The following is a 27,321-nucleotide window of genomic DNA, read 5'->3' as shown; positions in this document are numbered from 1 at the left end:
CAGACACAGCAGCATTAGTTAATTTAGCCCAGAGCAGAGCGTTGGCTGCAAATGCTACAGAGCTACTGTGCTGGAAGTGTGTTCGTCTCGCAGAGTCCCTAACTCCCGTCTCACCACGGTGACACCATGGGGTGCTCCTTTTCTGGGTACACAAGGAGAAGTGAAATCTTCCCTTGAACTGGAACACAATGTACCACCACAGACAGAATTGTCTCCTGTTTCTGGAGTGAAAACCAGGCCAAAAATTTTGGCTTTGCTCCTCCTCCGTCCTGCCGTTTACCAGCGCAGCAGGTGCAGTGTTTGCCTCTACCCTGCTTGTGTTGGCAGCGCCGGCAGCTTTCTGCACAAGCTGCGATAACAAATGGCACATCTGTGACGGAGCGCGGGGTCTCGGGAGGGTGCTCGGTTTGCCGCTCTGCTTGGCATGTTGTAATCAGGGTGCAGCAGACCATCTGCAGAGCACCACCAGGTTGGCCAGGAAACACAACCAGTCTATCTCATTTCATGACCCAGATTCCTTAGAGACTTCATAGGATAGGAGTTGATACTRCTGTGGACAGTGTATCCAAAATCCACTGCCTTTAATCCTGAGTTTGGGTAGGAAATGCTGCACCCGTAACCTCTCCAAAGTATTTTTGAAACACTGTTTGTTTGAGTGGCAACGGTGCACAGATTTGCTGCAAGAGCAGAGATCTCTGTTTGTAGTGGACTGACCTAAGATAAACCAGAAACATCTTAGAGAGCTTCATCTTGTTGCTCTGTCATTCTTTCCTCTGCCTTAAAGTTTGCCTTTGTTGTGSCCTTGGGCTACTGGAAATTTTCAGTAACTGGAAACGGTTATCAGCTATGTATCTGCACTTGTGTCTAATTGAAAGATAATTGTTTCAGCAGCCTTCAGCAATGCCACCCAGTGGCAAACCTGCATATGCAGATGATGTAAATTTGCSTCTTCTCCATTCCGTTCCTGCACTGGGTAATCTGCTAGAGATGAGCACTGCTTTGCTCTCACACATGTTGTCTATTTTGCCTGATCTCAGTGAAATACTTGTGCATTGGTAGTACTTCAGCTTTGGACACAGCAAAGACTATTGCAGTGCAGTGTCAGAAGGCTTCGTAACATCCAGCTCCTGCCTGGAGAGGAGAGCTTTCCTGGTATTAGCTGTCTTCCTGTGGTTAATCCAGTTTTCCGTCGCATCACGGTGGCATGCTGCTTTCCTAGACCATTTCTGGAAGAATTTCTAATGCGAGCATCTAACTCCAGGCTGCAAGATATCCACTGAGCTCTTTGCCTTCTGCATAGTTTTTCTCCAAACACTTTTTTGCCCAGACATTGCTCCTGTGCYGGAGCATTACAATGGCTCTCCCAGAGCGGAGAATGTGCGTGTGGCTGCTCTTTGGGAGAGGTGAGGGCATTCGAGTGAGGCATGCTTTCCCGGAGCCCATCTGCCTGCCCCATTGAGGAGCTCCTGTTTGCAATGACATTCGAAGGATGGTGTTTAATTGCACTATGTGAGGAGGGTTAATGCACAAAGTCTCTTGGTATTTGGAGTTGTCATCAGAAGTTATTCCMCATAAAAGTCACTAGAGTGTGACCCATGGTGAATCTTATGTCTCTAAGCAGGATCTACTGAGCCCCACACTTGGGAATAGCAATGGAGGTGGTTATTAGATGACAGAACTTCACACTGTGCATGCGACTTTATGGAGACGGTGGCTTTTCACAGCTGTGGAAGCTGCATAACCTGTAAGCAGGCTGCAGTCGTGGCGCTGTTCTCCTCTATCTCCATGGTATCTTTAACACTCTCTCAAAGTGCTGGTGGAAACTGAACCACAGCAATGCAGAGATCACAAGTAGCTGCTCTACAGAGAGCAGCCGTGTGTCTCTGGGCAGCCGGGAAAGGAGAAAGAAATGAAACCAGGAGTATAGAGAGGAAACCTTTGTTCTCTCTCTTACTGTTCCCCAGGAAGGGGGATTGCAGGGTTAAAAACTCTCCCTTCTTTGACACCATCCTCCAGAAGACTGGCTTRCTTCTGTAGCTTTTTGCCCTGCTGTAGTTGTGTGTGCTGAATATTTTCTTGAGCGAATCTTTCATTTGAAAACCTCYTTGATTTTGAAGTGAATAGGTGAGGTGCATTGGCAGAGAGGAAATTTCAATTTCTCACAAAGGTTTCAAATGATTTAAAAATGAAGATGAGTGGGGTGATGTTAAAACTGTTGGGAATAAGGTGGAAAATCCATTTCCCATTTTCTTTGACTTGCTCAACAACCACCTCCCAGTAGCAGCAAGGCTGTTGCCTAAAATCAAACAAGCCAGAGCATGGCTTAAATCGGCACCACCCCTGCCAACTGGGCAGGTTATGAAGTGTTTCAACAGGAGATGAATCCCTTTAGTTACAGATTAATTGGAGGATTTAAATATAGATATATATCTACCAGTGGCCCTTGCTGGGATTAGGGACTAAGGGGTCCACGATGGTTTCTGAGCGGTGTGACAGATTTGCTGCCCTGCTGGCCCCTCTCTGGCAGTGCCCCCAGACCTTTATTCCCTACTGACATCCTAACAACATGACATTACCGGGGCAAAATTAGTTTGTGCGGGGATTTGAAACAGTTCAGATTAAACCAGAAGAAATCTACCCAACGCAGCAGTTAAAATGATGATAACTACCAGCATCTGTGTAACACAGGAGCTCCTGCTATCGAAGGTCTTGGGGAATCTGCACTGACATTTTAGGAAATAGTTGCGAAACAAAGCCACGCTATGGACTGGGCCTTGCTACGAAACGTGCTTAACTCGTCCCCTATACTATGTGTTGTGGCTTTTGCAGATCCTCGTGCTGCCGTTCCAGCTGGCTCCTAAAGCAGAACCAGCTGTGGAGTTAGACGTTCCCATGGCCGGGAGCAACTCTGTCCGCTCTGGTAGCCAGTAGGAATTACTGAGCAGTATATGAGGGATGCTGTGCTGTTTCAGCCGGCAAGGTAGACCAAATAAACTGTTTATTCTCCCTGCAAATAAAACAAAATTAATTGTGCTTATTTTTTTCTTAGGGTCTAATGGGTTTCATTGGTCCAGTAGGGGAGCCTGGAATAGTGGGAGAAAAGGTAAGATTAATTGCAGCAAATTTGTTGTTACAACTTTTGCAGGATAGAGGAGACTGAGGTATGGGGAATACTGAAATGATTTAAATTGTCCTGTCACTGCAACACCCAGCTGGGATTGTAGCAGGTCTGAGCCAGGGGGTCTGAGCTAGTCGTGGACCAGTCAAAAGTGATACACTTCGCATTTAGGAATTAGCATGCGCTCATCCTCCRAGGAGATGCTGTCAAATATTCTCTGAAAATACAAATTATTTAAGTTCCATTCATTTGTAATCTTCCAGAAAGCTTGTATTTAACAGTCCCTCCTGTTTTTGATCCATCCCCCAATGCTGGGAACGGAGGACCCCCTGTGCCCTGAATCCCTGGTCAAGGGAGGAGTCCTTGGAGTCTAGGTTGCAGACAGATTTGCTCAGAGATGTGTTCCCAGGCCCACAGTGAGTTGCCAAGGGGTTGCAGAGAACGGGGCTGAGCTTGCAGTGACCGGGAGTGCTTAGCAAATTCTCAGGTGCAGAGAAAGTAGGAGAAGGCAGCAGTGTAAACAAGCACAGGCTGGTCCAAGTTCTTCCCTCTTTATCTGACAAGGACCTTCCTGTCCGCATGCCCCTGGGGTTGCACTGGGCATGCTATTAAGGGTTGGTGCCCTCTTGTGTACAGTCTRGATACATGCTTCCTTCAAGGAGAAAAATGACTTTATTTTCCATTAAAAGTAAATGACTTCTAATTCCTTTTTTCTTAGARAATAAAATTTTATTTGAGGGTAGCTTCTAAAGACAAATTGTCTATATCGCTTGTTATATTTCAGTTGCAGAGTGCTGGTTTTCATTGGTGGTTTAATTATTCAYAGTCCAGCCGTAAAGATAGTAGAAAGCATAAAATGATGCATTCCACACATCAGTTCTTTCTCTCTCTTTTATTACTTCAAGCTCYGTTCTCTGGGTAACGATGTCAAGACTCTGTGACAGTTACACTGTGTTCGCTGCAAAGACATTTTATTTTTTGTCAGCAGCAGACATGGGCAAGTCCTTTGCAGGGGCTGTTGTCTATGTTGAGGCAGTAACAGAAGCAGGCACAATCTGAACTGTCAAGACACACAAGAAGTAAAAGGAACTGCATGCTCTGGACTCCATTTTAGAGAAGGCTAACAGAGGATTAAAGAATCTGTGATACGTCCAAAGTGGTTACATAGAAAATCAATGCCTGAGTTGTCTCTAGGGCTTAATGGCAGCTGCAGCCCTGAACTGAAAGGGGGAATGAGAATCTGCAATGCAGGACACATGGGAAGACCCTCTTCCCACCCCAGTAAATCCCCATCTGACCCTATGACTTCCACACCAATGTCTTCCCCACAGAAACCATCCTCRTGTTGCAGCTCAGCTCTGTAACTGTGACCGTGTTACATCAGTGTCAGGGCAAACTCAGGCTGTCCTCTGAAAATGTAGGAGATCCTCAGCACAGCTGTGATTTCTATCAGGCTTCTCCTTCTCTACCAAGACAAACTTACAGATGACAAAAATAACTATCATCAAATCAAAATTTCAACCAGGCCTCCAGTTGGCATGACATCCTACAGCTTACTACATTGCTGTGAGCTAAATGAAGTGGGAAATATACTTTCATTAGACGTAGCTGAGTCAGCAATCTTCATCTAGAGAGCTGCAAAACTTAAGGCTGAAGCCAGTAGAATTCAAAAATGATCAAAGAAAACAATACAGCTAATACTTAATAAAATCCATGCATTCATGAAAAAAAATCTTCACTGGTTTACAAAGGCCAACTGGTGACAGTGCACACTCTGGAGTTTGTTTTTAATAAGATGCTTAAAATCTGGTGAATCTGCTGTCCTTACACTGTAGCTGTTGGAAGGTAGGTCAGATTTTGGGCGTAAACTACTTGGCACCATTTGCTAACTCCTCCTTCCTCACCCCTGAACACACAAATGTAGCACACCTGATTCCCAGTGCATTACTGGGATTGCAGGAGAGAGTACAGGCAGTGGCRGTGGGAATTGCCATCCTCTCCAAGGAGTAGTTGACAGCTCATCACTAGAGCTGTGCCTGCAACTCGCCCTTGCATCAGCAGGCCACAGTAGTACTCCCCAAGGCTTACACTTCACCTCCAGCTCTTGACTGATCCAAAGACCCGTGGATGTACTGAGAGGAAGTGAGATGTTCTGTACACAGGGGAAAAGGAAAGACTTTTCAGAATTAATGAGYGATTAATGGAGATATCCAGCTCTGGACACACACATCCCAAAACACTGGCCTCCATATCATGGTGGCTTGCACTGTGGACTCCATGTGAACCACAGGACGGGCAGTCCCTGTTCCAAAATGCTTAGTCTTCTGAAAGCATTACCCATCTATTCTAGGCAGCTTCTCTGCATTCCCTGATCTGAGTTGCTTGGGCAGCTATCATTCTTTAACTACTCTGATGAGATAGAGACTTGAAATAGTGACTATTTTTTATTGGAAGCTTTTTTGATAGGAATCTGACAATATAGACCACAATGCAWGGATCTGTTAGTTGTTTCATTGCTCTATGTCCCTGTTGCTGCCAGCTCAGAGTGCTTGTTGACGAAATTACTTGCTCTTCTCTGTGTGCCTTTGTCCTTCCCAGGGTGACCGTGGCTCGGTGGGACCCCCAGGCCCTCCAGGAGTCAAGGGGTCGATGGTAAGGAGTAAGTCTGCATTCTCTCGCTCTTGCTGCTACCTGTCAGACCAGGCCCTGCCTCTCTCTCTGCCCTCGCAAAGGGCACAGCTCCTCCTGATCTTTGGGTTAAATGAGAATAGCTGTAAGCTCTTCTTGTCTCTGTGGAGGTGGGAGGGTCTATTTGACTGCGTGGATATTGAGGTGTAACCTCTCCCCATCACACAGTAGTGTTTTCTTCAGAGAAACATTGTTTTTTGATGYGTGCTCTGCACCTTCATCAGTTGAGGACCTGTTGCGTCAAATAGCAATAACTAGGAACTGCAAGTTTCGGCACCTGAAAGATCGGCCACTTCTGAGCATCCTGGCTACTGAAAAGACTTCTAGAGCTTTTAGAGCAGGAATTTCCAAGCCTTCCTTGCTCATATCCCAACACACTACCAATGGCAGCTGCAGATGCTGAGTTGCTTGGGCAGCGCTGCCATACCATTTTGCTGTGCTGTGGGCACTGCCATTTGAGGACACCTCTTAGAAATTATCAGAGGGCATCTCACTCCTTGCGTGCCATAGTGCTAGACCCAAAGACAGATTTTCTTATTTCAGCCCATGCTGTCCTGGGCTGTTCAGAAAATCTAGCTGCTTATATTGCCAGCAAAGTTGAAGCTGGGCTTTGGACACTYTGGTCATCACCAACTGCCCCTAAGCTCTTTTACCCTGGCAAATARCTGGCGTGCCTGACTTTACAAGCAAGCAGTAGTGCCATTTTTCTGCCTTCCCAGTTGGAGGAAGAAGGGTTGAGCTGATCCAAGGAATTCACACCAGGCATGTTGTTCTTACTTTCCTTTCAGGGGCACCCCGGAGCACCAGGAGGAGTGGGTTTTCCTGGAATCCCTGGACCAACAGTAAGTAAAGACTGTAATCACCTTGTAATACCACACATCAAAATCAGCATCCTCTATCCTAGGCCTTCAAGGTCTGAGTCAAACAACCATGTCCCAGCTGCTTTGAGTTTGAAGAACAGTTTATGAACAAAGAGATACTGGGGAAGGAGCAGGGCAATGGGCTGAGGGGGAGCAACATGGAAGGAGATGCTCAAAAGGAAAAAAAATGTTTAATCTGAACCTTCGTAGGTCATTTCCCTAATGGTGTGGTCTAAAACTCACTATCCAGCCTTGCTCTTTTAGCAGAACTCAAGCTCTTTAGCTCAAGGCACTACTGCAAGGTCCTCTGCTCTTTCTGCTGGGAGTTGCCAGCAGTACCGTGGTCACATTKTGTGGTGCAGTGACCGTATCATGCCGTGCTGTGACTGCATCGTGCCGTAACTGCATCGTGCCATGACTGCACTGTACCGTGACTGCATCATGCCTTTTCAGAGCCCCGCGCTGGAATGAGTGGGGGCAGTGGAGCAGCTGCCCCAGGCATGCCCTCCATCTGGAAGTGCTCATCCACTAAATGTGCAGCTGTGGCCGGAGCGTGCAATTGGTGTGGAGGTAGATCTTAGTCTGGCTCCAGATTCTCACAGCCCTTGTTTAGACGGTAGTCTAGCTCTCCCAGCAGCACAAACGCCACCGGGTGAAGGCGGTGCGTGTCACTTGCTGGAATTAGTAGAAAGGCAGCTCTGGGGGGGTACGAGGAATGGATTTCGCTCACTGTGTGAATTCTCACAATGTGGTTAATTGGGAGGAAGATCGCTGTAGTGAAATGCCTGGGCAGTGCCAAAGGTTCAGCCTCCGGATTAGTGGCAGCTCTGCCCACTGCAGGGAGCTCCGGGCACTGTCCCTGGCGGCTGCAGCCGGCTGCCAACCAGGGAGAGGTTTTGTGGTTGCGAGTCTACAGAGGTGAAGGGAAGGGTCTGAGGTCAAGCAGCACCTAAGGGTGACCAGGGTGACCTAAGGGTGACCTGCTGCCTGCAGTCCCCAGCGGTAAGCTGCTGTCTGGCCCCTTATAGCAGTGCTTGTGCTCACTGTTGACCAGAAAATTAAGAGGAGRGGGATGGATATCTCTAGATGGTCCTTATTTAGCAACTTTCCTAGCCCATCAGCTGCTGTATGACTTGGGATGTCCAGAGCATTAGGCAGGTCCCTGCTTACTCCGTGGCCATGGGGCACTGGACTGGACGTGAGTCCATCTCTTAGCCAAGGCAGGTTCTGCACTAGCCTTGTGGGAAGAGTTCCCGGTTCCCAAAACAAAACTAGTGTACTACTAACTAGTACTTTTAATTAAGGTTGAATTTTGTCTTGCATTGCTGAGGCATGATGATAACAGCGTGCGTAAAGGCATCAGCCCAAACCAGAGATGCTGAAACCTCTCTGCAGAGCTCTGGGAACCCCTAGGTCCTTCAGCTTCCTTCGATGCCCTGTTCTCCTGCAGGAAAATAACCAGCAGGTTCGTCCAAGCAAAACGTTTCCTCCAAGAGCATATTTTAAAAAGTCATAATTCAGTAAGTCAAACTTCCCAGCAAGGCCAGTAAATCAAATAATCCCCTAATATTAAATCCCCACTCTTATTAATTCCAGCTGTTTCTGTCTATTTCTCCACCAAACAACCCTTCCTCGTTTGCTTCTTAAGCCAGACCTGTGGCATGCTGCTGTTGTTGTTTGTGTTCAGCTGCAAAAATCTTTAGGAGATGAAGCAAAGCAGTGAACCTCAGCAGCTCTTGATGGCTGGTTAATTCAGTAAAGGGTGGCTGGGAATGGGAAGCAAAGGTACGGTAAATGGTAGGAAACTCTGACCTTCGTTTCAGCTCAGTGTGACTTGTCCTTGAAATTCTGAGCGTGGGATCTGGTTGCTTCTCTCAAAATTTTGCCATCACAATGAATGTTTATATGCATGTTTTTTCCTAAACTATTTGGGATACGCAGAGACTTCCAGTAGAATATTCCAAATACCAACAGAGTTTTTCATTTCAGTATGTGTTTATCTTAAAAGATCCCTATAAAATATGCATCTGACACATCTGCTCCTTGTCTGTGCCAGTCCCTGCTGACCTCACCAGCAAAACTGAGATTTACTATGATTACAAATATAGCTACAGTACAACTAACTAGGTTCTTTTCCATCTTGAGTGCTAACAGCTAAGCATTTGTATTTGGGACTTACATGCCATGCAGAATGATAGCTCGGTTCCAAAAGCAAAATCCTTATTAGTGGCAGCAATACAAGCAGTAGGAAGATCACAGTTCAATTTTATTGCAATCCTTGGTGGAATTTGCAGGGCTGTCGGTTGGCAAAAGCTATTAATATATAAATAGCAAATCTCGATGCGGAATTTTTGAGAGAGTAAGAATGGAATGTGTCATTTGGAGTTTTCTTCTGACAGCAGAAAGGCACCAACTTCAGATACAGTTTTTAAAGTTATAATATAGAAAGAAATTCTGTTAATTGAATACATCCTTTAATTTTTGAAACTCGTAAATACGGTAACAGAAGAAAGGTCATTTAATTTTCTCTGAATTTCCTGTTTGAATGTTAATGAATCAAGTATGTACAAGTCCTGGATAAAAGAAAACCCGAAACCTCTGTGTACGTATGAGAACAGGAACAACACTGACAGGCTAAATGAAATTAGCATCTGTCTGCCAGTATGAATATTTATACAGCACTAACAGTATGACACTTGAAAATAAAATCAGTGTTTGGCTGAAAAGCTCGGACTTGAATACCTAAGATGAGGTGTCTGATTTTGTATTTGGACAACTGAAAAACAGACCTTGGTTATTATTATTTTTGTACAGATACTGAACAACAGCTGCTTTTATTAGCTTCAGAGGGAATTCTTGATGTTTAACTTCTCTTTGAATCATGCCACTTACACAGACAACAGGCTGCAGATACTTAAGGATACAAATCTCAGCCAGGGCCCTTGGYCTGAGTGTTGATAATCCAAAAAAACAATCAGTGAGTCCAAAAAAGACCAGTTACAGGGAAGCAAATTGGGTGATGTTTTGGCAAAGTTCTGTGGGCCAACCTGCTGGTCACAGGTCTGYGCCTGAGACTCCTGCAGCTCACATGGTGACATGGGGTCTTGCTGATGGCTGCTGCTCTCCACCTTCTGCATCTTCAGTTTGTTTCCTTTTCCTCTCCCAGGGTCCAGCAGGAGTCCGTGGTGCACCAGGGATAAGAGGGATGAAAGGCCTCAGGGTAAGCACTTTCTGTGAGCTCTTACCCCTCTCTTCTTTCTGAYGACTGACGAGCAGTCTGGTGGAGTAGTTCCAGAGTGTGAAGATGAGCAGTAGTGGGGAAACCATCTACGCAGCCAGATTTTTGCTGCATAGACCTTCTGCACTGTTTGAAGCAAGTCTTAGGAGGAACATGAATGCAAGTCGTGCATGGACAGAGAGGGGTGTCCAAGCGTAGCATTTCTAGGGAAGATATCCAGCTTGTGTTTCCCAACCAGCTCCGGTGTCACACAGGCATTATAGACATTTCAGGTGAGTATGGTGAAGATTTAGTCTGATGAGGATGGATCTGAGCTGGGGAAAGGGGTGCAGGTAGAAGACTAGAAAAGGTGCCTTTGTTGTAAGAGGACAGAGAGCAGATGARATGTTGAAGTGTTGTGATTTGACTGGAGGCAGTTAAAGCAGGAAACAGAATTAAGAGATGAAGCAGTCAAAAATAGAGCTGACAAGGCGCTGGACAGCCTATCCTTCCTATGTCTCCCATTTCCATCTCGTTGGATGCRTACCTTTTGGCAAAGTTCTGCAGGCTTGTGGGAAAGGTGTGTTTTTGTGTATCAGATGGAGCAAATTACAGCATGWTCCATGTCCTCCCATGCGTTTGTCCAACCAGTAATACAAGGCTGTGATTTTATCTSTAGATTTAAAGAGTACTACACTGCTGAGGTGTGTGTGAATCCTTGTTCTGCCTTGAGACAACAGGCCCCTCGCCTGCACTGACTCATGATACTAGCTAGCATCTCTTGCAGCACTACAAGTACATATTTCGCAGGCACTCTGTGTGAGCTAATGTGCAGTTTTTCCTGCTCTGCTTGAGTGACAGCTGATGTTAGAATTACTACTAGACCTGCTAAAGTTGCTTGCTTTCCTGGCTGTGATATCCAACCTGTATCGCACTGAGCTTCTCAATCTTCCTCCTTCTTCAACAGGATATTTACTGCAAGAGCATCTCTGCTTTGGGTTGTTTCCCCTTGCACAGCTGGTTTACAAAGCAGTATTAGTGAGTGCACATGGGTTCAGCTGAAAGCCTCAACGACAATGTATTTTGCATTTCTTCCTCCAAGGATCTTCTCAGATTTATTTCCATGTTTCATTTTTCAAAGATGTGGGCTGGAGTTAACCATACATTTTACCTACCCCCATTCTAYATTTCTACCACAACTCCTGCTTGGGGAATTCAGGACAGCCAAGGATTGCATATGTTTTCCTATAGTAAAGCTAATACTCTCTTCAAATAGCTGGGACCAGGCGAAAGGAAATGGAATAACCAACTAGAAAGCTTTATAACCGCAGAGTTATGTACCCTGGAACTGTTTTAGGCTTTCAAGGCACAGCTAGAAGGACACCAAAAACATCCAAGCCTGGCAGATGCTTATCAAGATTCAGCTTTTAACTCGTGGCTGGGAAGAGTTTCCTTGCTGTTATTCACCTTGATGGGAAAGCCCATGGCTGTCACTCCCCAGCTCTGCTCTCTGAAGGTCCCTTGGAGAGTTAAGGTTTCTCTGGGTTACACAGCAGCAATTAATTGAGCAGTTTGGGCTATCCATGAGCATGACAGATGAGAAACTGGAGATGCTTTTTCATAGGAGGCTTTGAATGAACTGGGAAAATATCTCAAGGTAAAACTACAGCACAGAGCTGAATGTGAAATGCCTTCTGAATGAATCGTGGGCTGCTGGCTATGTGGGCTCTGGGAGAGGTGAGTCCTTGGAGAATATCAGATAATTCTGCTAGTGTCTTTAATGTATGCAGTGACAGAGCCGAAGTCCCAGCATTACCTTCTCCCAGCTGCCAACATGGGATGCCAGCTGCGTCCCCTGGCACCAAGCCTGTCTGTATATCCTTGCTCTATAATTCTGGAGACTTAATCTGGTGTAGGAAGGCTGATACTGTAACAACTCATGCCTGGAGGAGTTCTTGCTTCTATTTCTCTTGCATTTTCTTTCTCCTTCTCTCCACACTCTCAGAAGATTTTCTACACATGTAGGATTCTGTGTTTGCTTAGTCTGTCTACTGTTCATCCTCTTGGTTTTCTCAGGATGAGAAAATGATCCCCTAACTGTAATTTCAGACATTACCCTTTGCAACATTCTGTCTATCCCAGTTTACAAAAGGGATGTAATTCAATTCAGAGTGGAAACATTAATGCAGGCTCCACCAGATGTTTGTGGATTCCATGAGCTATGTTTGTGGATACTTCATTAAAGTAATTTCACTTTTGAAAGAAAACATAAATAGCAAATATGGTTTTGATTGTAAAAAAACAATGAGTTCTTTTGGGGGTCTGTATTTAAGATGTGATAGCTTTTGTGCTGTCARGATATAAGTATAAATTTATAAGAAGCAAATGCTTTAAAAATTTCAGTCATGACAAGGCTGTTGTTCCTTCCCCTGTCTTTGCTTAGCCCATCAAACTGATAGTGAACAATCTTTGTGCACCAGTGCAGTTTTCCCCTGTACTCTTGCCTAAGGACAGAAAACTTGCATATGTGAATCCAGGCTTGTTTCTCTTCAGCCCTGCTCAGCATAGCAGGTAGTCATGGGCTTAATGTTCAGCTAATGAGAGTTATGCATGTGWTTAAACCTAATTGTTTAACTGAATCCAGGTTTAAATTTGGAGACAGGTGATGCTGCCAGTGCCTTTCCCGGTGCCGTTTCTCCCTTTCCCTGTACACACTGTACCCATGCAAAAAGCCTGCAAGCTGATTTGCCACCAAAATGTTTGAAAGATTCTTCCTTGGAGAGAAGGCCAGGAGATCCCTGTCTCTGAGGGCAGCAGGACAGCTGGCAGATGGCCGTGGGGAGAGCTTTGGGTTGCTTCTGGTTGGAAACATGTCTCCATTTATGTTCTCTGGAGCTCTCTGGCTTAAGCTGGCGAAGTGCAGCACATCACTGAAGGCACTGTGATTGATGGACAGTATTGCCAAGGACACTTGCACCCAGGTAAAGCCGGTGGGAGACACAGGAGTGATGAGCCTCCAGATGTTTGGCATCTTTTATGAGGGTGCSTTTCTTTGCAAAGGCTGGCTCTTGTCCAAACTTACTGCTGCTTCACAGCTTCCCTGAGTCCACTTTCCTCAAAATAGTCTTCCCAGTGACAGCCTCCAAGTCTGTGACCTACTGAAAACTCCTCCTTGCACCATCAGTGCTACCTCCCAGACACTCCAGGACAGTGCCAGGGAAAACAAATCCTACTTTGCAAATGAATCATCAAAGCAGAGTGTTCACAGTATATTCGAACGCTCATTTCTATTAATCAGCTTCTCGCAGCAGGAACAAGTCTGACATCCGCATCCTTGACACGAGCTCAGCCCAGATTCTGACTGAGAATCCCCACAGAAGGCTAAATATCCCCTGGAGCCATGACTGTACGAGGCACCTTGCAAAGCTCCACTTGAAATGTGTATGACAGTCCTGCCCTGTCCTTCTGACCAAGCTGCTGTCAATATTCATGGGATTTTATCCTCTCRCTGGAAGGAATGCTGTGAACTGACTCAGGGGACTCAAAAGAGCTTTTCAAAGCTCTGAGCATATTTTTGTTTCTGCTCTGCCACTCAGTCATCAAGCTCTTGCATTAACTGTTGCCCGGRCAAAGCCTACAAGACTAGATAAAGTGCACATCTTCACTCCCAGCCATCTGCCTTCCTGTCTGGGTGTGGAACTGCTGCCAGTCTGATACGAGATGTGGTGCTCTGCAGCCTCACTGACTGCAAGGATTTGTTAACTTGAGGAATTTGTGAAGTGATGTTATGTAAGCATACCTGAAATTAGATGCTTATGCCAGGATGATTGAGAAGCTGTTCATGGAGRAAAAAATGGAGGTATATTGTTTTGCTCCCGGGGATCTTTTTGGTTGACTGAAAAAGCATTAGAAGCATTTGAGGAAAAGTTAGCTACAGCTCTCTAAGATCTTTGAGGTAGGTGAGTGTATTGGAAGAGAGAATCTCTAAGCAAAGGAAATGACTTTGATTTCCCATGCCGCATGCAYTGGATACTTTGGGTCATCTCTATGCAGTCTCTATAAGATGTCCCCATTCCTTATTAGACATTTCCAGACAATAAACCCGTATTAGGACTTTAAATTCAGATACTGAAATCTCGGATTGAGTGTCTGAATCCACTTGACCACATTATGTGTTRTTGCCAAAAGGGTAAGGACACGGCCAGCGGCAGAGGTGACATTTACGGTCTGTTCTCTTCCCATTCACGTGTTGTGCCTACAGCTGGTGAGATCTTCCAACTTCGGCCGATGGTTGCTTTCTATTTGGCCAGACTGTGAAAGTGAAATATCAGTGTTTGGATCAAGGGGAAAGGAGGAAGCTTTGGGTTTCTAGAAAGGAGCTACTGACTGTGTGTTTGTGCTCCTGGGGTTGTCAGGGGTTGTTACTCCCTCCCTTTGAGCTCTGTATCCTGTATCCATTTCAACAAGGGAAAATGCAGCACTGCTCTGTGGAAACACCTCATGGAATATTTAGCTCTGTTCTACAGGAACGTTATCTACATTAGCATTAGGGAATGTCTCTCCTGACTTACAGGGACCAGCAGTAAACCTGAGCTGCGTAGCCTGGAGCTGAATTCTCCAGTTTGTGAGATGACAGTGTTCCCATCTAGCCAATATCGTAACTTTGTTTAGTCTAGCATGGCTGATAGTGCTGTGCAGTAGTGGAGGTCTCTAAGGGTAATGTTGTCTAGGTCTGTGTACTTGCCAGTATTGCTGCACTGTGACCTGTTTTGCTGCTGTTCCTGGAGCCTACATTTAAAAGAGACTAACGATTATAGGGGCAGAATGTGACTGCAGGTGAGACTTGCAAGGACTTACACTGGCCTTCTACTGTGTAGCTTAGTGAGGACCCATGCAGGGATTACAGAGAGAAATGTGCCCACATAAGGTGCTGAAAGTAGAATYTAAAAAGTGCAGGAGTGCTGGTGCCGGGCTTTGCACAGCCTTGAGGATCTCTCTGTGTGTGACCTGGGCAGGTTACGCYGAGATGGACATAACAACGCCTTTGAGCTGCATGTTCACGTCCAACTTGGGTGAAGTAGTTAAGCAGGTTCTCAAATGCTCCATCAGCCACAAACCTGCAATTCCCTGTTCCTCAGCTGCCCATGTGCACAGGGGAGGCCAGTTTTTGATTTAACTCTCCTTTATTCCTGTTTACATTGTAAAGCTTCTCAGAGCTTGCACTGTTTGTACAGCCTTGGCCCAGCATGACCTCTCCTGAGCTGCATAACAGCCTTATAAATACTAACATAAACTAAAAAAAAAAAAAAAAAAAGCTTCCTTCTCTGTTTCAGGGCCCCCTAGAGATGCTGACAGCAGTGATAAAAGCATTTTTTTTGCTGCAACCTCCTTACTCCCCTCTTCAGAGGGGTCTCTGCTGTGGGGGTCCGTAGGGGGAGCAGTCCCTGAGAGGACTCTGCGCACTCGACCTGGTCCCTTGCCCCTGCTCCGTGCAGGCATGCCCAGCCTGGCTGTCAATTTGGAAGCCCAAAGGAGCCAAGGGGAGTCAAGGGAGGTGCACTCAGCCGGGCCGGCAAGGCCGAGAGCCTGGGTCCGCAGGAGGGACGCCTTGGGCTACGCATCGCGGCGGCTGGCATGGGATGCTACCTGGAGCACCGCCAGGACCTCACTTGCTCGTCTCTAACTGGCTTTGTCAGGAAAAGAGAGTTTAAAAGATTTAACTAATTGGCTAAGTGTAGCCTTTCCTGTCAGGGTGAATTAGGGAAAGGCTTTATTCTGGGTTTTGGCCCAGGCGGCTGGGGAAGATGAAGCTTACAACATGCATTGGTGAACGCAGGGTCACTTTCTCCTTCTTTAGGTCAGCTGCTGATGAGATGTGCTGTGATGGGATTAGCCAGGTGACCGCTGTGAAGTGGGGTTGCCCTGGCAGATCCTGCAATGCTGATGACGGGGCTCTGCTGGAAGAAAAGAGGATACTCCAAAACTTCCCAGCCAGCCCTGACAGGCCGGGCCATGGGGAGCTGTGGCCTTTGCCACCTTTGCTGTCTCCACCCAGTCCAGAGAGACCTGGCACCGTTGCCAGGGCTGACAAAGGAATTGGACAGAGCAGATAAGATACACAACTGGTCCGGAGGAGCTGTGCCTTTCCTTTCCACCCACAGGCTCTTATGTGTCTCTCTAACGAGCCCTCGTGTTGAAGGAGAGTTGTGGTTCTTCACATTATGAGGCTCCGTTCAGCATGCCCTGTCATCATATATTGTAGTTGCTGCTGTGAAATGGTTGTGATGCCCACCCTAGGCCAGGAAGAGAATCCAGGGACTGTCCAGCTGGAGTCATTCTTTGGACTGACCCACTTTTCTTTCAGGGTTTGCTTCCACACAGTAACTTCTGCTATGGGAAGCCTGCTGCATGCCTTTCTGTGCGTGTGCTAGGAGAAGACCCCTCCCAGCACTGTTGGGTTGCACGCGCACGCCCCCCTTAGCTTCACCAGCAGCATTCATTGTGGGATGGAGACCTTGAGCCATCATAGTCATTTTCATATCCTGCTTCCTTCTGGTCCCTGATCTCTCCTCCTGCAACACTGTGGCCAGGCTATTGAATCCTTCCCTTCTGCACTTCTTTGTGACAAGCAGGTCACTCCATCATCTTGGACAGTAAAGACATAATTGCACAAATTATCTGAACAGCTGAGGAAGGGAACAATTTGTTTTCCTTGGCCATAGCAGGGAGGGCAACTTGCAGGATTCAGTCACATCCAGGGAGATTTTCGGTGAGGTGTTACGAGAAGCTTTCAGGTAAAACAAAATGCCACAAGTTGCTGGGAGGAGGTGATCTGTCCTTTGCTGTTTATTTTCAGAGCAGGTTAGCTGCGTGTCTGTCAGCAAAGATGTAGGTAGCTCTGATCCTACCTCTGAGCAGAGGGCTAGCTGAGCCCACTTCCAGCTATGGCTTTTGGTGGCAACATGCCTTGCTGCTGTGCTGGCGCCACATACGTGTTGGCACTCCCCTTCGCTTTGGGCAGCCCAGTGTCCAGCTCAGGCAGGTCTCTGTAGTGCTTTTGCTCAGTTGCTGGGTCTCTGAGATGCCACAGGCAGCTCCTGAAACTCCTCCAAGCACTGTTCTCCCACTACTCTCATTTACAGAGCTGTCTGGGCTGAAGCCGTCAGCAGCCCTGTTTTTAAATGACCTACTGTCTTACATCACTGTTCTTTGAGGTTTATAGGGGTGTTGTTTAACAAAACTTTACTGGTCTTTACTGCTCTCTGGTTTGGTGGCTGGCATGAGCCAGGGCATTTAGGATTTCAAGCTGGTGAGAGCAGCCTTTATGTTAGTGTAGCAAAGCATMGATCCGTGTAACACCCCGTTTGGTTGTGCCGTTCCTGTCTGGTGCACAGTCCCTCTCTGTCCATCTGTCCTGGAGACCAGGCTGAGCATTCTTCAGCACTGTGTCTTATTGGCATGCAATACAGGCTTTTGGTTATTTCATCTCTGGTACGCTCAGCAGCACAGGGTTTTGCCAAGCGCAGTAGAAGGTTTTGCATTATTTTATATTGACAGTGTTTGTCTACTGCAATAATTTGGCTGTGTATCCTATGCATCTTCTGCTATTACACTGCCTTTCTTTGTGAGTCTCCCTCTTTGCCTGTCCTAGTGGAGTTGCTTTTCTAACGCACTGGCTCCCTAACCCTGTTATTACTTTTGGCACTCAGTGTGCATCCCGATTAAGCACATTGGCTCCTGTTTTCTCTATTTCCACATTGGCCTGCTCTCTGAATTCCTCTTACCATTGCACTCTAGCACCGTGCTCTGTTATTATTTATTATTTATATTGCAGTAGCGCCTTAGAGTCTCARCTGAGATCGTGGCCTGATTACGAGCATGCCGTGCGTTAATACAGCCTCTTAATATGCTCCTTTTCGCCTGTTTCACTTCTCCTGACTGTGGTTCTCTTTGGTATCTGCCAGCATCACARACCATTTTCTGGGACTCAGACAGTGCAGAGGGGTCTGTGTTCAGCTCCTCTGAGATTAGTATGAAAGCTAAGTGCATAGTTAGCCATTCTTCAGGACCRGGGCTCTCCTCGCCTGTCACCCACTGGAAGAACAAGCTCACCCCTTCCTTGAGGATCCCCGAGCTGTGCCATGAGCTGCTCGATTTTAGCTGTTCAGGGCCGGAGTCACTTGCTGCCTGGGCTGCTGGCAACTCAGCTAGCAGGAGTGTGCTGCCCTGGCCCCGTCCACCTCGTGAGGCTCTCGTGTGTGTCAGACGCACGCACGCACCCAGGTGCGGATGCCTGGTACATGACTGTACTTGCCAAAGTGGCCCAGCCAGTCACACTCCTCCCCAGCATGCATATGCATGAGCACCTGGTCTGATTCATAACAGCAGCCAGCTGCTTAAATAGCAGGTAACTGCTAGGAAAGGCCTGCCAGGAAATCTGTGCAGTTCTCTGGGAGCAGCTTGGGGCCCCGGACGGTTGTTAACGTGCTGTATGGTGGGGGATTGTGGCTTTATCGCCTTGATCGTGACCGTGAGGCAATGTGGTATGCCAAGGGTTAAGGGTAGGGGTAGCTGGAAAAGCTGGGTTTCTAGGGAGGAAGTTGGATACCAGTAGGGCTAGAACTGTGAGTTCATGCGTAGCAAAACTGTCGACATTTAAGGTCTGAAAACACGACTGTTCCTGGCCTACTTTTCTCCTCTGGCTTTGGTTTTGGGAATGGTGTTTGGTTTAGCAGAAATAAAAAGGTACTTTGGTGCTGCATGCTGGTAAGTGTTAAGAAACGAAATGGAACAAAACAAAGTAGTGCTCYTTTGAGCACGGCTCCGAGTTGCTGTGCACAGCCCAGCCAGGCTTTACCAGGWCTACTCTCACAGGACTTTTTGGTGGCCAAAGAGGTAGGGTGACTGCTGTGCTTCCAGGTGAACCATATACTTTGTGCACAAATCCTACAGGGAGAAGGCTTAGCCCAGGAGAAGAGCAGAGGCACCCAAACTTCAACCTCTTGGAGCCTCAGCCACCCTCCGCTGCTTGTAAAGCCCTGGTGTCCTGGGGGGCAGGAGCGCAAGGCCAGCCAAGGTGGTTGAGGCTGGAGCCATAACCAATCTCCTTGTGCAAACCACACTCTTCACTGGGCAAGGGGGGCATGATGGGTCACCAGGACAGGAGGTTTGGGAGCCAGGCAGAAATCTAATGCCCTCTGGGGAGATGGAAGGGATCAGGCTGCAACAGAGAAGCTGGGATGCCTCCCTGCAACCTAACCCAGGCTTTGCTGTACGAGAGACACATCTGCTGCTGGCACTAGCAGGGGATTCTTCGCTCTCCTCCCTTTTCCTTTCTTATTTTTGCTTCTCTTTTGCCTTTTYGTAGGGTGCCAGAGGGCCTGATGGGCCAGTAGGCGAGCCAGGGTCACGAGGTGTCAAGGTGAGTGCTAGCAGATGGCCAGGTTGGCTGAGACTGCTCTTAGCCATGTTGTAAAACACCCTGGACGGGATCACAGTCATGTCCTCCTTCAGGAACAGGGGATGCTCAATAGCTCCACGAGGAACAGGCACCAGCAACAAGTCCATCGTGCAGCAGGAGCAAAACCTGTCCACACGGACATCAGAGCYTTTGCTGCTGTGATCTAGACCCCCGAACACAGAACTCCCCCTCCACAGCAGTCAGTGAGCTGCTGCTAAAGTAATGGAGTCCTCCACAGGAAGGGGAATAGCTTAGCTGGCAGAGAGTGCTCTGAACTGTTAGCTCGGAGTCTTGCACAGAAATCWTACCAATTTAACACAACCGGTAAAGCATAACCCTACCGAATGCACCTCTGTGCTGATGTACTTCATGTCAGTTAGATTAGGATGGGRAAAAGCACATGGCAGGAGTTGCCTGGTACAAAGAGAGCCTGGCAGATAGCTGCCTGAACAGAGCCCTGCTCCTTGGCAGGCTCTGGGACAGCTAGCTGGGAGAACTGGACCCTTGTCCTACCACTGAATGTCACCAGGCTCCATGTGTCTTCCCTGCACACAATTGTGAATGCAATTTAGATGGGAAATCTGCCTTACTTTGTGCCCTGCCAGGCAAGGTTGTGCTGAGTCTCTGGAGATTTGCAGCTTCCTCCAAAGCAGTGTTTGCCAAAAGAAACATTAGGTCATGCRGCTCATCCCCAAAACTCCCCATTGATTGGGGTGTTCCTCAGGGCAGGGTGCTGGGCATTTGGCCCTTTCAGAGCTGCAGGGAATTGGAGGGGACATCTGATGCAAGTCCTCCTCAAATGCAAGAGCAGGTAGGCTGGGACAGAAGAGCATCGTCAGTACAGGTCATGCTTCTGCCAACATGTCTCTTTTTCCGTTGCAGGGACGTCCAGGGGAGCCCGGCAGACTGGGGCCGGATGGGCTGCAGGTATGTCCCCTGTGAGAGCTGGTACCTGCCAAAGCTGGCTTGGTGTCAAACCCCGCTGTGGGTATCCACATGCACATGATGGCCAGGGARTTGCAGCTTCTCCTGGCCAGTGATACACGTGCCTCAGCACATTCCCAGCTGCTCATCACCGTAACTGTGTGTTCACAGGGGAAGATAGGAGAGACTGGGGAGACAGGAGCACGTGGCTTCCCAGTAAGTTTTATCACTTCTGCTTCCTTTTTTAACTTTGRTTTCACACTGGTCCTTAAGTTTTGGGTCCTGGTCCAGCAGGAAAGACTTGGGCAATATCTCACGGTTCAGGCTATGGGGCCACCCCTCTGCTCCTCTTACTGCATTTGCAATGCATGTTATATGCTGAGAGGAATGAGACTGTTACAGGGCTGGAGCTGACCTTGGTGTGTTTAATTTTTTCCAGGGTATCCAAGGACCTTCCGGACCCCCAGGAGCGAAAGGGGCTCCAGGCGACCCGGCAAGTGTCTTATCATCCTCTCTTCATCTGTCCCTCCTCCCACCCACCCTCACACACACACCCCCGCACACAGACACTTTTTTTTTACTTTTTTTCCTCCGTCTGGCTCTCCCCCTCTATCTTTTCCCACTCCAAGCTTCTCTGTCCCTGCCAACTCCAGCATGGTCAGAGATGTGAAAGATTTGGCTAGAGTCCTGGGAGACATAAGGAAAGAGAAGATCAGACCCCTGGAAAGCAAAAAGAGGCCATAGATCAACCAGGGAGAGTGTAGGATGCAGCTGGGGCTGGATTGCTGAAGGGAAGGAAGGAAAGAAGGGAAGGAAGGAAAGAAGGGAAGGGTTGAGTCTGGGAAAGGGTTAGTGTAACACGAGGAGTTGGGCTTGGCTGGCAGGTAGAGCTGAAAGGGGACCAGGACAGAGGCTGATGGAGTCAGAAATGAGCCGGCAGGTTTGAGAAAAGCTCTGGGAGATGAAGACATAGACCTGAGGGAAGGCCAACAAGACCATCTGAGCAGGAGGAAATGGTCATCTGCTCTCTGCATCCATGGGGACTGACCTGGACTATGAAGAGAGAGGGTAAACTAGACATTTTTAAGTTACCAACTGCAACTGTTTCAGGTTGGAGCTAGCAAGATCAAGGGCGTTCTGAGCTGTTGGTTGCCTGTTAAGGTGCCTCTTGGTCTCTGTACCTCACTGACTGTCTCTTGCACACTGCATAGATCTGCTGTGACAGGAGGGAAGCAGTGTTTCATCTTACAGGCCACAAAAGTGATAGCCTTTCAGAAATGAAAACAGTTGTATGAAGAGAGTCTTGTGTTTCTGTTTTTCAGGGACCGCAAGGACCACAGGGGCCACCTGGGCCTTTGGGAGAAATCGGGCATAAGGTAGGTCTGATCTTCACTCCTATTTCTTCTCCCCTCACACCAGGAGTGGCAGGACAGGAGGGATGAGTAAGTGTGCAGAGGCCCATCCTCCCACMCCCCAGGGACACGAACGGGAAGGATTTCCCACAGGTCAACTTCCAAAGCAAACAGCRAAAACCAGAAATTTGAGCCTTGTTTTCATCAAAGGCAGACCACAGAAACCCAACTAGCAGATAGGCAGAYCCATCTGCATAACGAAACATTTTGAAGCTCTTAACAAGCGTGTCACAGGCCCTCAATGTGCCAGGGWCCACATTTCCATACCACCGTGCAGAGTCGGGGCACAAACACAGCAACAGTTCAGACTGCAAACTGGTCTTTTCTCTCCCACTCCTCGCCGGTCCTGTCGTGCTCGAATACAGTTTTGTCAGCCAGCTCGGGCTGCTGTGGCAGTCCATCGCAGGTTGCTGTGGCCGGCGGAGGAGGCTCGGAAAAATGCCTTTGCTGCTGGCTTGTGGCTTTTTARATTGTCGTTGCTGTGAAGCAATGGCACAAACGCACCGTCTGGCAGGAGCAGCTGTCAGACGGTGCCCCAGTGGACTGCGGGAGATGCCTCCACGGGCTCCCCCTAACTCTTCTGCAGTCTCAGGCTGATCTGACCCTCTTACACACCTGATCAAATCTACCAGTTCTTCTCGTGCAGCTCCTTTCCCTAAGTCCTGATCTGTTATATAGTTGAGATGTTTCACTTGGTTATGAAAACAGCAGTGAAGGTGTCTTTTAATACAGCCCGCTGCAAAGTATGAGAGTCACGAAAGTTTCCATTCTCATGGCTGCTAGTCTGGATGCAGCAAGCTCTCAGCATGGTAAACCACACTGGGGAGCTGGAAAGCTGCTACTGAGCCACTTTGGATGTTGCCAAACAAGAAAGTACAGAGCTTTATTCAAATCAGTCTCTCTTCCAGGAGCCTTTCTCTGCGCAGGCACCACTGGAGAAACCAAAGCAAGATCTTCTGCTTTCACTAGGGCATGAATTTTCTCATTGCCTGACTTGACCAGTTGTTGGTAAACCCAGCACACACCCTGCTCCCTCCTCAGCCTGAATCCGTTTCAGCAAGCTAGGAACTGGCTTTATTCCTTGGGCAGCTGGGTGCTCCCATGACTATGTGCTCTTACCTTCGTTCTTCTTAGTTGCACAGAGTTGCAAGTAAGCCACTCAAATCCTGTCAACACAAGCTTTGCTATCCCATCTTTGGTCTGATGATGGGCGGGTTTCTAATCCCAGGTCTTGGTGCTGGGATGTTTGCTGGCTCATACAGCCAGAGAACATGGGTGATGGATGTCAAGGTTAATCTGTCTCCCTTTAGCTGTACTGGAACTAGCAGCACTGTTGCCCTCTGCCTCTCACTGATGCCTGGGGCAATGGTTCAGTGCAAAGCTGTGTCATCTAGGGCAGCTGTTCCTGCAAAGGAGGGGCAGTTCACCACATGTGCAGACCCTGCAGCCGTGTTAATTCTTACTCCTAACCAAGATAAGATGGGTGGCACAGAGGCTGAGCTTAGCCCCACTGTAATGGGTAATGGTTGGTCATAGGAAACAGTCATTGGAGAGTAAGAGCACAGCTGGACAGTTTTGTTACCCACTGTATTAGCCAGCCCACTGAACCCTTATAAATGGCTTTCAAATCTAATCAGGTACTTCTTCCCATCTTTCCTAACTAGTGCCAACACTGCTCCCCAGCATGGTTACTAACCTCAGAAAGCAAAGGGACTGGGAGGAATTAGAGAGAGGTGGCTTGGCAGAGGAAGCCAGGAGGTTGCAGCAGGCTTGAGGAAAGGGGAGGCGTGAGAGATGAGCACAACCATCACGGGAACAGGACACCAGGGGTTCCTGACCTCTTTGATGCTGCGTCCCCTGAGCCAGCTCCAGCGAAGTAATTACATTGCAGCCAGGGCTCTGCTAAAGGAATTATGTCTTTGATCTTACTTTTTACTTGGTTACAATGGGGTTTTTCACCATCTGGATTTTTTTTTCTCCTCCCCCCCACCAGGGACCGCCTGGTTCAATGGGACAACCTGGCCTTGCAGGTGAACCTGGCATGAAGGTAAGAAAAAAGCCTTAGTGTAATTTTTCTGCCAGAGCGAGGAGCAATAATAGCCACTTCTGTTCCTGCCAGGAGAGGGTAGCCTTGCAGGTTCACCATCCAGCAGCCAAAGCAGACAGTGCAATCAACACAGATCAAATTTAAAATAAATAATAAAAAAAAAAAATTTAAAGGTTAACTTTAAGCTCTTGGTTACAAATTCCTGGACCCCATGTCCATACCGGAGGGGGATGCCGTCAGTATGGGGAGACGCACTGTTCCAGGCATCTCCTGCCTCTAGAGCTGGCAAACCCTGTGAAAACGAAGCTTGAATCTTTCACAGGTGTGAAATCTGAGCAGTGAAGGGAGTCCTTGAGACCCAGAGATCTGACAGCTTCTAGTTTGAAATAAGAAGGGTCTTGAGACATTCCCAAGTTTAAAAATACCCTCAGATGAGGTCCTGCCGCAGTTTCCAAGCCTTGGCTACCTGGGGACTGAACTCCACCAGTGGTTATTGGGGAGAAAGTGCCCTGCTCCAGAGCCATGAAAGCACCTTCTTGTCCACATGGAAAGGCCTGTAAAAAAAAAATAAAAAGAAAGAAAGAAAGAAAAAGAAAAAAGAAAAAGAAAAGAATCTCCTTGTTTGAATAAGATCCCGTGCTGAGCAGCGCAGAGGGGTTTTTAGTTTATTCTGTCCCCCTCCCCACTTCATATGAAGGATCACTCCTGTGTGGAGAGCTTTGAATGAACTGTATTTGGAGATTAAATGCAATTTCCTCTTTGCTGTTCTTCACTCCCCACCCCCACCCCCGTCCTTTGCCATGTTTTCCTTGGCAAATCTTCTGACACTTCAACGGAGCTACTGTGTCTTTGGCGTCCTGATACTGCGCTAGTGTTTCAGCTCCCRTGCTCCTGGCTGCCCCTCAGCACCTTCGCTGCTCTGCCCGGGGATGGCTTTGCWCCGGGCATCTGCGGGCCCCCAGCGAGAGCTCTCCTCCCGCTCCCGTGGGGGCAGGCGCGATGGGCGCAGCGGCCGCTGCTGMGCCCCGCGGAGCAGGACCGCTGCCCGCAGCCGAGCGCGGCGCTGACCCAGCGCCGGGGGGCATTGCAGGGCCTCTGGAGTCTGCTGTGAAATGCAGAGGGAAGACAGGAAGCATTTTCTGGCAGTGCAAAAGTTTCAAACACCCCTTTACCCGCTGTCGGTACAACGTGCTGGGAAGTCACAGAACGACAGTCTCTTGCTGGCTGGGAGGTGCTGGGACATGCTGGGGTTGCTCTGGGCAATTGCTTGCATGTATATATGCTGCAGGGCAAGATGTATGGGCAGGTCAGACTTCCTTCCCCTTCTAACTCTACCACTGCATTTCTTGTGCTCTGCTCCTTGCAAAGCAGCTAGTTTGGACAGGCACACATGGAGGGTAACTGCCTGTTGTACCCCCAGCAGTAAATCAGAACCTTACAGCATTTCCACAAGGGGCATTTTTTTTCTGCCAGCTCCAGACACCTTCAGCTCACTTGTTGCTGTGCCACCAAAAATTCAGGTTCTTCTCTGCCTGTCCTAGCCATGCAGGGCCTCAAAGAGCTGCTTGCTCTCTCCTGGTTGTGTAGTGTTGCAGTGCTGCATTGCACTCTGGCGTTGCTGCCTTTCCTGCTAAAGGGCGACGCTGAGGGAACGTCCTTTGGTTTTGCAGCTGCAGGCATCAGCCACCACTCGTTGATCCTCTGTCCTGTTGGATATCATTGCAATAGAGCCTCTGAGGTGCACGCTGGCCACAGAGATTGCCCTGTAAGCAGAGGGGCTGGTGATGCCGAGTTGTCCCTTGGGACCTCCCCCCTTTGCAGACTGAAGTGAAGGTGTTTGAGAAAAGGAAAGGGAACATCAAAGTGGGGGGCTGAAATGGGAAGTGCCATCAGCAAACAGTTTGTCTCCATGTCTGTGGTTCTTTCTTTTTAGGGTGATCCTGGACAGTTGGGAGTCCCTGGAGAGCAAGGCCTCATTGGTCAAAGAGTGAGTACAGTCCCCTTCCAGCTGGACTCCCTGCTGTATCATTTCCCCCAGGCACTCTGTTCCCTGTTTGCCCACAGCCTGGGCAGAGAAGCCTTCTTCTGGGAGTCTCGTAACCCTTCTGTCCCTTGTTCCTTCTCTGTCATGATGGAAATACCTTCCTCACAGAGCCTGTAAGTTTGCGCTCGCCAGCGTAGACGAGCCTCTCTGATACTTCAGAGCTGGTGACTGTCACAGCCCCGGTYAGTCACCTGGATGTGCTGCTGGAATTTAAAGCTCACAGGGACCTCTGAAAATAGTCCAAGGGACGATCTCAATATCCTGGCCATTTTCTCTCAATAAAAACAGTTGTGCAGGAGCTACCGATGAGAAAGGAAGGCTCCTCRCTGCCCAGCCCGCCTGCACCCGCCACTTGGCAGAGTGCTTTGACAACCTGGAGTGTGAAGGGGCAGCGTGGAGACAGGCCCGTCCTGTCTGCACGCTGTGCGCRACCTGGGAGCGTGCAGCCTTCCGGAGGCAGGAGAACGCTCCGGCAGAAGGCTGGCATTAACCAGGGGAACACTGGCTGCACTGTGCGTGCCAGGCAGGGGATGAATGCRTGGACTGAAGCCGGCGAGGGCTCTCGTCCCTTCTCGGAACTAAAGTCAGTTGTTGGAGCAGGACGGGGAAGCCCCAGGTTAAATGAGCACGGACTGAATTCCCTTTTCAACCCAGGGAAAGAGGTCTTTCGGCAGGCCAGTGGTGAGGTTTGTGGAGGAGAAAAYACGGCTCAAAATAAAGCAAGAGGCTGCACTCTTTTCTTGCTCCGGGAAGAGTTTGTTCGGTGTTAGGGCACAGGCAGGACGAGTGTCCTCAACCACACCGACCCGCGCAGAGCCTGTGCGCCGCGCACGGGCTCCACCCGCACCGAGGGCACCAGCACGGAGATGACACCGCAGGCTCCCACCGCTGCAGCACCTCCGTGCCGCTCTGCAACGCGTCGGCTGCCAAAAGCATGGAAACCAAAAGGAGGTTTGGACAYGGCCTTATGTCTGTTTGCCCCTCTGTCTTGCAGGGAGAATCAGGGCTGGAGGGGGACAGCGGACCGCCCGGSCCGGATGGTGTTAAGGTAAACCTTACTGCTGTGCCCGGTTTCAGCGGCCGTGCAACCTCTGCGTGCTCAGGTTCGCGGCGTTCCCGTCGGCWGGGAGCGGGGGCACTGGAGGCCAAGGGGGTTACTGGGATTATTGCATCTGTGCAAAAGGCCTTCACCCTGCTCCCCTTGCTGGGCAGGATGCGGCCCCAGTGTCACYGTTAGAGGCACGGGAGGGTTTGGGGGTCCAGACTGGGCCAGCACTTTACCTCCTGCCGAGTATTTCTGTTTCACCTTGCTGAGCCTCCCGCTCCCCGCTTCTGCTGAGGGTTTTGGCCCTGAGCCCAGAGGCCTTTGAGCCCGTCTCTGGGCTCTCACCATCAGGTCCCCCTGGCCGGACTGTCTGCCCGTTCTGTAAACAGCCCGTGGTGGGAAGGACCTAGCGGCGACACGCGTCCCCGGCTGCTTGCCATCCGCCGGCAGCCTCTCACCGCCCGGCGCTGCGTTTGCGGTTGGAGAGCCCCGCCAGGCTSGGTTAT

At 48.8% G+C, this 27,321-nt stretch overlaps 1 protein-coding gene across 5 annotated transcripts in view; it reads left to right on the top strand.

The window, feature by feature from the left end:
• Positions 1 to 27,321, top strand: part of COL27A1 (collagen type XXVII alpha 1 chain) — a 165,740-nt gene that overhangs the window by 97,844 nt on the left and 40,575 nt on the right. For all 5 annotated transcript variants that reach the window (XM_085320114.1, XM_085320117.1, XM_085320115.1 and 2 more), the window contains 12 exons: positions 3,050 to 3,103; positions 5,717 to 5,770; positions 6,595 to 6,648; positions 9,833 to 9,886; positions 19,251 to 19,304; positions 20,226 to 20,270; positions 20,439 to 20,483; positions 20,707 to 20,760; positions 21,590 to 21,643; positions 23,673 to 23,726; positions 25,660 to 25,713; positions 26,765 to 26,818. In XM_085320114.1, coding sequence (XP_085176240.1) covers positions 3,050 to 3,103; positions 5,717 to 5,770; positions 6,595 to 6,648; positions 9,833 to 9,886; positions 19,251 to 19,304; positions 20,226 to 20,270; positions 20,439 to 20,483; positions 20,707 to 20,760; positions 21,590 to 21,643; positions 23,673 to 23,726; positions 25,660 to 25,713; positions 26,765 to 26,818 — 630 coding nt within the window. The remainder of the gene's footprint in view (positions 1 to 3,049; positions 3,104 to 5,716; positions 5,771 to 6,594; positions 6,649 to 9,832; positions 9,887 to 19,250; positions 19,305 to 20,225; positions 20,271 to 20,438; positions 20,484 to 20,706; positions 20,761 to 21,589; positions 21,644 to 23,672; positions 23,727 to 25,659; positions 25,714 to 26,764; positions 26,819 to 27,321) is intronic.

Source organism: Rhea americana, unplaced genomic scaffold, assembly GCF_003343005.1.
Source record: "Rhea americana isolate MKP2758 unplaced genomic scaffold, rheAme1 scaffold_61, whole genome shotgun sequence".
Taxonomy (NCBI): Eukaryota; Metazoa; Chordata; class Aves; order Rheiformes; family Rheidae; genus Rhea; species Rhea americana.
This window is presented reverse-complemented; position numbering and strand designations above follow the sequence as displayed.